The 12,716-nt window shown below is 43.7% G+C and overlaps 1 protein-coding gene and 1 long non-coding RNA gene across 2 annotated transcripts in view; both read right to left on the reverse strand.

Annotated features, from left to right (window-relative positions):
* LOC144945126 (uncharacterized) overlaps positions 1-12,716 on the reverse strand; it is a 78,960-nt gene that overhangs the window by 56,986 nt on the left and 9,258 nt on the right. The window lies entirely within an intron of this gene.
* LOC144945135 (polyhomeotic-like protein 2) overlaps positions 1-12,716 on the reverse strand; it is a 79,057-nt gene that overhangs the window by 51,854 nt on the left and 14,487 nt on the right. The window contains exon 3 of the mRNA XM_078873420.1: positions 8,314-8,549. Within this exon, the coding sequence (XP_078729546.1) occupies positions 8,314-8,549 (236 nt within the window). The remainder of the gene's footprint in view (positions 1-8,313; positions 8,550-12,716) is intronic.

The following is a 12,716-nucleotide window of genomic DNA, read 5'->3' on the forward strand; positions in this document are numbered from 1 at the left end:
CGTGATCTGGTCCCGTCTGTAAAAGATGTGGTTCCAGACATACAGTACTCTGGCGTCTACAAACTAAGTTGCCTCTGTGGTAGCAGTTACATTGGAGAAACCAAACAATATGTCTCGGACCGCATCCGTGAACATAAAGCAGACCTGAAACACGGTAGGACAAACACCTCAGCCGTGGCAGATCACTGTTACAATTCAGTGGGCTCACATGACATTGACTTCTCCAAGACAGAGGTTCTCTGCAAGCCATCTGGCTACCATGAGAGATTCGTTCATGAGGCGATCCACATATACAAACACAGACAATTTCAACCGAGAAGATGGATTCTGGCTCAGCAATCATTGGAAGGACGTAATAAACCATTTAGGATCTTAACTGATTGTGTTCACGTTTACGGTGACTTTCAGACCGCAGTCCACTCACTGGCATTGACTATATATCTTGTATTCTCCGCAGGGAATGGATTGTTTGCTCCGCTGCAATTTTCCTACCACCACTCTCTCATTTACATATTTCGTTGCTTCCTCTTAGTATCTTTCACGCGATGGTCAATGGTATAGTGTATAGCAGATTGTATAATAATAAGTAGTATAAAATTGTAATGTTTAATACAATGTATAAGGTAATATATAGTATCGTAATTGTATAGTGAATATACAGCAGTGTGGTATACAGTAGGGTGGGTAGAATAATACATAGTGTAATATTACAATGTATAGTCGAAGGTATAGGGTGGTGTATAGTAATACAGTATATAATTTAATGTTGGGTTTGTCTATGGCAGTATATAGTATGGGGTAGACCCGTGTGATGTAAGAGGAAAAAGGTTTAGCTGGAAGCATATTATATATTTTTTGCGACATAGAATTGTAATGTATTACTTACTGTTAGTAGCTCAGCTTATTGGAGAGTATATTTAGTATACTGATGATACTATGTAGTTTATACTTTAGTTTTTTACGTGGTGGTTTAGTTACTGCAGCTACATACTATTAACTAACATTCCTCCCCTTTATTAATGCTACCCCTATCCCCTCCCTTTGATGCTGCTAATCCTGCATAATGCACGGGCACAATATGACTTTGAAACCCCCCCGCCCACCTCCTACGCATTTCACAAGTAGTGACTAATCCCATATCTGCATTTGCCATAAATATGCTAAATTCCTCTTGATATGCAAATTCTTTTGTCAAGGAGCTCTTCCCCCTCCAACCCAGCTTAAATATACACTCCAAGCCTGGGGTGTTTCATTCAGACGCTGTCTTCCCGACAGACTTGTTCTTCACCTGAGGACGGCTGCTTGCGTTGTGGCCGAAACGTCGTGAGAATTATTTAATTGGTTCATTTTTATTATTTTATTATTTCCCTTCTACGTGACTTTACCGAAAAAACCAAGAAGATGAATCCCTGCAGTCACGAAAGCTTTAAATCGAAATTTAACCACATAGAAAGGCACCCAAGTTAGGAATCAAACCCAGGTCCTTCTTGCTGTGAGGCACAAGTGTTAATATAGCACAGCCACCCTGCCCCCCAGGAGTGTAACGGTGCACTAATTAAAATATAAATATCGATTCTTAATCTCGCGACACAAGCATCAAATCCGAAGTGACAGAACAGATGTTTTTTTTGTCATGTTGGTATGACCAAATGACCCAGAATGCACGTGATCGTCGGATCTCATGAGGTTCTACAGGGCTGAGCCTGGATATATCGTGCTTAGATGGGAGACTACCATGCACAAACAAGTGTCATAGTTGTTGTGAGCAGTAGGGGGCAGTGCAGTAAAATACACTAATAACAATATTGTACATATGTAAGGTGCATTTCATCCGTAAATCCCAATGTGCCAATGTCTATGGAAAGCATGGAATAAACAGAGTCTGCAGAAAAAACGTCCAGAACTAGTAGTGTAAAGGCCAATTTAAAGAGGTGAGTTTTCAAGACAGACTTAAATATAGCTAACGATTCCAATCGTCTTATTAGCAAAGTCAAAGCGTTTCAAAGCTTTGGAGCTCCACTGAAAAAAGGCCGATGACCCAAGGAAATGAGCCTTGACCTCAGAATACTTGTTCTGCTCTTCCCCCTCCTCACCCTTCACCAACCTGCCACTGACTAGCGCGGTGAAATATGGTAAAATATCCTTCATGGCTTGCAAGGTTTGCAGATGCTATCATACCCCAAAATGGGCTGCACATTAAACAAGATATACATTTAACGCCACAAGTTGCATAACAATTTTACTTGACCCTGACCCAAACCCCACATCCACTAGAGAGGTTGCTACATCCACCACGAAGTTAAAAATAAATTCGCCAATCGAATGGAGAATGTGTTACTCCCCTAACGCAGCAAGACTAACACTGTTGGTTGACAAGGAGTGTGGGCTGATGGGTGTAAATGTGATTTATTTGACTGGTGGGTCATGAAACACACACTTGTCTTTTCATTGGCCAACAATCCACTAAGACGTCACAATGTTGTTTTGAGACAAAGATCCCCCTGTTTTGCCTTAAAAACTGGGGGGCAGGTGCTGTTAGTAAGCACGTATTAGGCCACACACACACAAACGTGTTACATATACACAAAGACAGACGCCTACACACTTGTATTTACAACATGCAAAGATCACCTATGTAGCCATAACCGACTGTAGGTGCAAGCGCTGTTAGCGAGCAACTACAGTGAGGGAAAAAAGTATTTGATCCCCTGCTGATTTTGTACGTTTGCCCACTGACAAAGAAATTATCAGTCTATAATTTTAATGGTAGGTTTATTTGAACAGTGAGAAACAGAACAACAACAAAATCCAGATAAACGCATGTCAAAAATGTTATAAATTTATTTGCATTTTAATGAGGAAAATAAGTATTTGACCCCCTCTCAATCAAAACGATTTTTGGCTCCCAGGTGTCTTTATAGGTAACGAGCTGAGATTAGGAGCACACTCTTAAAGGGAGTGCTCCTAATCTCAGCTTGTTACCTGTATAAAAAGACACCTGTTCACAGAAGCAATCAATCAGATTCCAAACTCTCCACTATGGCCAAGACCAAAGAGCTCTCCAAGGATGTCAGGGACAAGATTGTAGACCTACACAAGGCTGGAATGGGCTACAAGACCATCGCCAAGCAGCTTGGTGAGAAGGTGACAACAGTTGGTGCGATTATTAGCAAATGAAAGAAACACAAAAGAACTGTAAATCTCCCTCGGCCTGGGGCTCAATGCAAGATCTCACCTCGTGGAGTTGCAATGATCATGAGAACGGTGAGGAATCAGCCCAGAACTACACGGGAGGATCTTGTCAATTATCTCAAGGCAGCTGGGACCATAGTCACCAAGAAAACAGTTGGTAACACACTACGCCGTGAAGGACTGAAATCCTGCAGCGCCCGCAAGGTCCCCCTGCTCAAGAAAGCACATATACATGCCCGTCTGAAGTTTGCCAATGAACATCTGAATGATTCAGAGGACAACTGGGTGAAAGTGGTGTGGTCAGATGAGACCAAAATGGAGCTCTTTGGCATCAACTCAACTCGCCGTGTTCGGAGGAGGAGGAATGCTGCCTATGACCCCAAGAACACCATCCCCACCGTCAAACATGGAGGTGGAAACATTATGCTTTGGGGGGGTTTTTCTGCTAAGGGGACAGGACAACTGCACCGCATCAAAGGGACGAGGACGGGGCCATGTACCGTCAAATCTTGGGTGAGAACCTCCTTCCCTCAGCCAGGGCATTGAAAATGGGTCATGGATGGGTATTCCAGCATGACAATTACCCAAAACACACGGCCAAGACAACAATGGAGTGGCTCAAGAAGAAGCACATTAAGGTCCTGGAGTGGCCTAGCTAGTCTCCAGACCTTAATCCCGTAGAAAATCTGTGGAGGGAGCTGAAGGTTCGAGTTGCCAAACGTCAGCCTCGAAACCTTAATGACTTGGAGAAGATCTGCAAAGAGGAGTGGGACAAAATCCCTCCTGAGATGTGTGCAAACCTGGTGGCCAACTACAAGAAACGTCTGACCTCTGTAATTGCCAACAAGGGTTTTGCCACCAAGTACTAAGTCCTGTTTTGCAGAGGGGTCAAATACTTATTTCCCTCATTAAAATGCAAATCAATTTATAACATTTTTGACATGCGTTTTTCTCGATTTTGTTGTTGTTATTCTGTTTCTCACTGTTCAAATAAATCTACCATTAAAATTATAGACTGATAATTTCTTTGTCAGTGGGCAAACGCACAAAATCAGCAGGGGATCAATTACTTTTTTCCCTCACTGTATAAAGGCCGGCACGGCACACTAAGGGGTGAGTGGCCAGCACCACGCCTGGCTGTGTTTGTCTCCCCAATGGCGATGTTTACAAACCGCAACAGGTACTTCCTTTAAGGTAACCGAGATATTCACCACTGATGTAGGCTGCGAGCGGTAATCAAACTCAGGTGGCGGGTTTGTCACGTAGTTCACTAACCACTTCACACAACGTGTCATTCACCACACGCAGTCGCATTTGTACCAAAAGCACAGACAACAGCCGTTCACCCCTAAGTAGTGATGACAGAACCACGGCGCTTGTGCCATGCTAGGTGCACTTTGAGGCCACGTGAAGTGTCTAAGGCCCGCTGGCAGGAAGTCACGGAATAGACCCAGGTGCCACGGGTTGACCGACTGAGATGACTGGCTGACTGAGATCACTGGCACACACACGTACAGATGACTGACTGTACGGTACTCAAACGACACACACCTATGTTACAAACACCCATGTTACACGCATTTGGACACACCCATTTACACACACCCATTTACACACCACACTTGAGCTCACACGTCCCAGCCACACAACCACGCAGACTACGAACATTAAATCACATAAAAAGACAAACACGTTATGCATCAAGTATTAGAAAACGTACACATTAACCACACATATGCAGTGACACACAAAGGCGTGTTTTGAACACACAGTTACACACGTAACTAAGACGCTCACAAACATAGGTCATATACAAGCACGTACTACGCGCCTATTGCCACACATACTATAACAAACACACGTGTTGCACACACGCGCGCATTACACACAATAAAACACACACGTTTACCACACACACCTCATAGACATGCAGCCCACCCACACGTGCACCACACATGCCACAAAGCACTCACGCGCCTCACACACACACGTGCACCACACACACGTGCACCACACACACGTGCACCACACACACGTGCACCACACACACGTGCACCACACACGCGCACACATCACCCTCGCTCACCGTTACACGGGCACGCTGTGTAAGCCCTGCCAAAGATGGAGGTAGCCAAGAGAAAGCGAGCAAGGCTCTTTGAAAGAGGAGTTGGTGTTCGCTGGGAACAATGAGAGTCCCTCACGTGGATGCTTGGCACGGAGGGGACACTGGGGGTGGGGGAGGGGCACTGGGGAGTGGGGGTTATGGGGGAGAGAGGGGGGCGTGGGGGAAGGAGCAAGGGGAGGGGCTGCGGCAGAGGAAGGGGATGGGGCAGCAGGGGCAAAGGCCACTGCGTAAAATCTGGGGTCACAGTTCACATTCCATCCCTTATTTGGGCGTCCCATTGTAACTCAGCCTTGGGCAGGGAAAGCCACTTTGGTTTCTGGTTTCATTACCTACGTTAGCGGAGTGGCGTTTACTCAACCGATGGCATTGAGCCAACAGTGGCAATTCCATATTTCCATGGCAGGGGCCATGCCGGGGCATGGGAAGACCAATACTGTTGTGCAGTTCGGAAAACACTTCCATGTGTCTTTTTAAAATAAGTTTTCATATGATACTGTATGCCCTAATAGTGATGTTATTGGTCACCTTATTATTTCAATTACCAAGACGATATTATCTTAGCAGTGTTGGTTTACTGTCGCTGGCTATTATAACAACCTGATATAATCACACCGAGTCAGAAGCCTTGAACGCAGAATGTCACTTTCTGGCAAGGCAATTATGAACCCCCTATGACAGAGACAGACCAAGGGCTTTAATTCAGGAGCGCAACGGTGCTGACGCAATTTCTATGACAAGGCCATTATGGACCCCCTGAGACAGACACCCAGTGCGAAAGCTCAAACTCTGGATCGTAATAGTGCTGGTTCAGTATATCTGGCCATTATGAACCGCATGGGAAAAACAGACGACGCAGGCCCAGGCTTTGAACCCCAGACTTTGGCAGTGCTGCTCAATATCTACCACAGTCACTATGAACCCCATGAGACAAAGAAGGACAGACACCCCTAAACCTGATGCTTCGACCCAGCATGTTAGTGGTGGTGGCTTGATTAACCTCACGATAGAGAATAGAAAACACCAGCCCAAGTGCCTGAAACTAATGATCTCAGTGATGTCTGTTGTCTATGATATGCCCATTATGAACCCATTTAGACACACCCACCCAGGATCTCAGCTCTGCTGACAAAGTCTCCGATATCCTCAGATTTTCCCCTCCACATTTAGAATCAACATGCGTTTTATTTGGCTGCCATAAATTTCCACGTGATAAGCCACTTCGATGAGCGATCATTTGTAGCTAGGCCACTTCTGAAAAAGAGCTACATAGCTCAGTGTGGGCCTTACCTGGTCAAAGAAAAAGTCATCTTGATTCACCCAATTCACCTGGCAAGCTATTTCACTTTTTTACATTTATTCTCATCAAGTTGGCAATTATATTCTAACTTTCCAAGCAAATGTATACGATGAGAGCCTCCCCATGCTGTAGATTGTCAAGATCATAGGTACTAGTGAATGAGGGATATTTGATCGTACCGATTAGTGTGGGTTGAGTTATGGGAGTGTAGAACAATGGATTTGCTGCACTGCCCTCTATTGGCATTATGCAACCGGTTCAGCTTAAATGGAAAATAAAACCTCGTGTCATATTTCATTTGTACTGTACACCGTTATTCAGCGTATACATTACAGTGGATTACCCCCATTCCTTTCTCCACCACCCTCTCCAGATCTGACACGGAGGGTTGCCAACATGAATAGTTTGAGAAAAAACTGAACTCAATATCATGAGCGTCACTGTGGAGAAGAACATAAGTAACAACATTGATAAGCACGCAAAATAATCTCTTTCAGATGTCCGTCTCTCCACATTAAAACTAAAGTATTTATTTTACACCATTTATGAGCCCCATGCCCTTTTAGGAGGGCATAATTATAGCAATATTGATTCAATACCAGCAAACTGGACCAGTTTCAACAGTGTCTAATCAGTAGCCAGGCTTTCTTGATTCAATACTGGTGAAATGCCAGATGTTATAGGCAAGGGAGCCTATTATTTTAATTATGGGTCCGAAATCGACGCAAAATAATAAAATACTTAACACGCGCAAGCCCCGTTGTTCTTTCGCACAACACATCAGTCAAACGCTAGGGGACTCAGCCACCCATGAGCTTACACCATCTACAGCTATTGTCTCAAGACCATCCAATCATAAGAGACACCGTACTTCGTTGCAAAGTGGGCACGAGACAATTCATGGATTAAAAGCGATGGTCTCACACACGGCACGTGCACCGAATCATAGGATTGAGAGTTGATTGTTCATGTTTTGTACAAGTTAAATGCAAGCGTTAGTTTTGTGCCAATAGAAGAAATGAGACTGAGCAATTGAAATGTGGAGCACAAACCAGACTGGCAGAATGATACAGTACAAGTGAGACAAATAGTCTCGACAAGACGACGAGTTCAAATGCCACAGTGCCAACGATATGGTGCTCACGAGACAGACAATACAGATGAGCTACAATGAGACAAAAGACACTACAAATGCCTCGGACAACAAACGCGACGTTACATAACGAGGCTAACGAAAACAGTACAGATAAGACACATGGTACAAATGGGATGGACAATATAATTGTGACAAGCAATTATAATGATAGAATTATAATGAGGCAAAGGTGCATCAGTGCTGAGGAGACCAACAATAGAGGCAAGATAGCCCGTACAAGCTGATAGATAGAACAAAGGCAAAAAGTAACAACAAATCAATAGAAAAATACAAAGCAATTAATTATTGGATCAATTAATGATCCTAAATTGTGACAAATCATTAAATCACTGCGAGGGTTAGTATTAGTATTAGGCTTGGTGTTGAGGTTGTAGTTTCAAGTTTATGTTGAAGTCAGATGACCATGACTTGATGTTTTTCCTTTACTCATGAACAAAGCATCAGTCCCAGGGGATATGCGCAGCCTAATTGTGTACATCCACAGAGTAAGAGTTGTCTTATTTCATCTTCGTGTGAAAGCAGCCCCGGCCCTCACTCCCTCACCTGCACCGTCTGCCGGTCAGTCAGGCCGCCGTACACCGAGATCTGTGCCGACCGTGCCGCCCCCACCCCGACTGCCGCCGCCGTCGTCGTCCCATTGGCAGCAGCGGCGGCACCGTTGGTCGCCGTGGCAATGGCGCCACCTGCCCCGGCAGCCGGAACAGCAGCAGGAACGCAGCTGGCTGTTCCAGAGGTCCCACCACCACCAGCGCTCGCGTCCTTGTCCATCGGCCGGGCAGCTGTGGTGAATAATTAAGAATGATTCAACATCCTGGGGTATGACGTTAACCTGGGTGGCAAGGGTGGCAGTGCAGTGGTAACAATTGTGCCTCATAGCAACAAGGGCCTGGGTTTGATTCCTACTCGAGCGCTTTTATGTATGGAGTTTTATGTTCTCCCCCTGTCCTCCATGGGTTTCCTCCGGATTCTCCGGTTTCCTCCTATAACTTAAAAAAAAAACAATCTACATTGTGTATTGGCCAAAGATCCTAGTGCTGAAAAACTACCTGATAACACTGGTCACACTTTTTATGGCATAAGGTATTCCAACGGTTTTAAGGTAATTTTGGGGTGCTGATTCCAAATCTGGCATCAGTTTTTGTCTATCACTTCAGGTTTTTGAGATATCAAATATTGCATTTTCAATAAAAACTGCAGAATAAAAATATTAAATAAATGTGGATACCTCCATAAAATGATATTATAAACACACTATCCTAAAAATACAGCACCATATTTTCAAACTAAAGCAGTCACTGACTCGCAACAACTTGCAATCATAAGTGACAGAGTTAATTTCGGGTAAAATCAATGAAAATGGGGTATGCCGATAGCATAAAAATGAGATGTGATAGAGCAAATCTGAGATCAGCTTTGGAATCAAACACCCTGAAATTAGTCTAAAACAGCTGCAAAAGTCCAGGCCAGAAAAAAAAAATGTGTTGACCAGTGTAATTACTCAATTGGGATGACACACAGCAGCAACATCGGCCCCACTACAAAAAAACTTGGTGGGATCCTCCTGAAAGAGAATCTTGAGACTGAAGCTTTCGTCGGTCAACGCGCTTAATAAAAATCTGTGGCAGTGCAGGTGGGAGTGCGGCCATCTTCCCTCTGGACCAAATGTTACTGGACAGAAGGTACAAAGATTTTGACTTTTGCAGTTTATTACGCAACCATATTTCGATACCGAAACTTTGAAGATATGAGAAGTTAATAATGTAGACGAAAGTATAATCTTTAAATTAAATCGTGACCATGAATCGTGGGAATTTACTGAATTGCAGGGAATGTGAATTAGTCGGAGGACTCGACACTGGGACATTTCTGAATCGTTTGGAAAGCTGCAGATATTGGCTGCTACACAACGGGTAACCAGTAGAGGGCGTGAGACTGCTTAGCGGTGGAGTGAGAACTGTGGAGCACGGGGAAGTGGGTGGTACCATTGGCAGTGGTAACAAAATATAAAAGATGCATTTAAAGCCAAAACGTTGTGTTTCAATTAACCAACATTTAAATTACTAGAGTCTACAGCCCTTTGTCAAACTAATGCTGGATGAAGGCCTTATCATGCTTCACCACGCTGACCAGTGCCGAATGGTGAAGTGGAGCATGCCTATGACTGGGTCAGATATAATTCGTTATTGATGTTAGCTATGGCCAGGCATCATACTCACGTCTCCAGTTTCATAGCAGTGTGGTAACCACTGTGCTACACTCCCACAAACGTATTACATGCCGTCCTCAACTTACAAACACCCGACTGATGAACACCCACACTTACGAACCAGCTTTCATGAAATACCGTTTTTTTACATCGACTTAAATCGCAAACTCGCACTTGTAAACCGTGTGTGTGTGCAATTGTGGCGAGTTCTTGCACATCTTCCGACATGCAAGCCAGCATCAGGACTCAAGGTAAGTGAAAATAAAAAATTATACTTGTGTTACTACTTTGTTTTATGTTTTATTTACTATACAGTATTTATTAAAATATTACATGGAAATGTACAATATTTATTTGTATTTATGAGTTTAATGACACTTCCCTTTTCTTCTGAACCGTAACATTTAATAACACTGACCACGTGAGCATTTAAATATCGTACATGATTGTGTTCGGACTTATGAGCGGGCCTCAGGAACGAATTATGTTCATAAGTCGAGTATTGACCAAATGGTATTATTATAACACTTGATTACCCAGGAAGAACCCCCGAGTCTCGTGAATATCTTTCAGGATGGTTCTAAGTTTTAGCAGTAGGGGAGCGATGATTACTACATATAATCCCAATTGATTACATTTTTCTATGAACAATCAGCGTGTTGTAAATGTTTAAGCTGAAAAACACACGAAGTCTGAACTGCGTGAAGCACTTTAAAATCATAATCAGCAGCACTCCATTGACATCACGGTAAGTGACGTATTGAAAGGTGCAAACATCTTAACCAACCAGAAACTAACTATTTTTATTTTACCAGGTAAGGTCCACTGAGATATATAGCTCTTTTTTAGAAGTGACCTGGTTTCTGAAAAAGTGATAGCTCAACGAAGTGACTTTGTGTATATTAATAGCAGCCAAATAATCTAAATGCATGTTCATTATAAATGTGAAGGGAGAAACTGGTGGACCCGGAGAAAAATCCACGCTACCACGAGGAGAGACATGCAAACTCCAAATAAACAGGCGTCAGAGTCGGGATCGAACCCAACGACCTACTGTCTACCAGGCGAGGTAGTTAACATCTTTCCATCATGTAAAGTACTTGGGGACTCACAGTATAAGTGAGCGATCTGTACCAACAGTATTTAATCGATTATAGATGTTTTCGATGCCACATGATTTTAATTTGTTGTTTTGACAAGGCCAACTCTACCTTAATAATGAGGACCGTGTGCAGTGTGAACGTTTAGGAATGAGGGAGACAAAGGAGGTCGGGCGTGGAACTTGCCATAATACCTCTTCACGCGCTCGTTAACAGCACTCATCTCAACATTATTTTCTTCACGGTTACGCAGGGAAACCTTTATGTAAGTATGTATATAACAATGTGTGTATATATATATAAAACTTGATGCGATTAAATAAATGCTTGCATTTTAAAACCGCCAGGAGTTGTTAAAACAAAACGAGACCAGAAGAAAATAAATGAGAGGTATGTGATATAAAAGATATCAAAAACAGCCCAAATTCCACCACTACCATCCCCTCTCCCACCTCCAATCCAGACTCTTGCACAGAGTCCACATCTGGAAATGATTGGTAGGGGAAGGTGTGGGGAGGCTTGGTGGTGTGCGGTGGTGTGCGGTGGTGAGATGGGTTGTGTGTGGAGGTGGGTGTTAGTGTGGTTTTGGTGTGCAGTGATGTTGGGTTGAGAGTGGTTGTGTGTGTGGTTATGTAGGAGCAGTTGTACGAGTTGGTGTGTGTTATGTATACAGTGGTATTGGATGATATTGGTTTGTGCCAAGGTGTGTTAGCATTGGTTGGGTATGGAGAACTATGGTTATGTGAGGTGGGGTTGTGTGTTTTGGTCGAGGTATGTATTGGTGTGTGTTAGACTCTAGTGGCGAAGGAAGGTATGGTAATAAACGGTTGAGGTGGTGAGTAGCGGTGTGGGTGGTATGCGGTGATGTGTGATAGTGTGGCGATGTGCAACTGTGTTGTTTGTGATGGTGTGTGATTGTGTGGTTTGTGGTGGTGTATGTATGTTGAACTTCTTTCGCACCGTACGTAGCTATCCGTGCTCAGAGGTGTGAAACTGCATACGGTGCTTAGTATTGGGCAATTCATGAAGGCATTGTAATCAAATCCAAGGATTTCCACTGTGGATGTTTAAAGCAGGAATTGCGATTCTTCTCTGGATGATTCCCACATTCAAATCTCCACTTGCATCAATGGTACCAAAACAACATGTGTGCGCCATCTAGTGGCGATCGTTCCAACTCACGATAAGAATCCCATTCGCTTGATTACAGATGCATTGACATGAATGGGGATTCTTTCGACGATTCCTGGACTGCTAAAGAATACCCACTTATTTATATAGGGATTGATGCATCTCCATACAAACGGGTGGCATATTTGAGATGCAGTCGACACCAGACCTCCAAGGACCACTCATAAAATATCCTCACCACCATCCAGAGGTCAGGCTTGCTGTTGTGACAAATACAATGCATCCATCATCACCACTCTCAGTCCCACTGCCATTATCTGCCATTATGTCTTTCCTATCTTACAGCCAAAGCAAGGCCCCTTGATTGCCAACCTCTGGGTGCCACTCAACTGCCTGAGTATCCTGCCCTCCTCTGCTCGGCACACGTGTCCCACCCATCATAAACCCTACTAAAGTAGAATGGAAATAATAAAATAATAAAACATAATAAAATAATTCTCACGACGTTT

The sequence above is a fragment of the Lampetra fluviatilis genome, chromosome 36, assembly GCF_964198595.1.
Source record: "Lampetra fluviatilis chromosome 36, kcLamFluv1.1, whole genome shotgun sequence".
Classification (NCBI taxonomy): Eukaryota; Metazoa; Chordata; class Hyperoartia; order Petromyzontiformes; family Petromyzontidae; genus Lampetra; species Lampetra fluviatilis.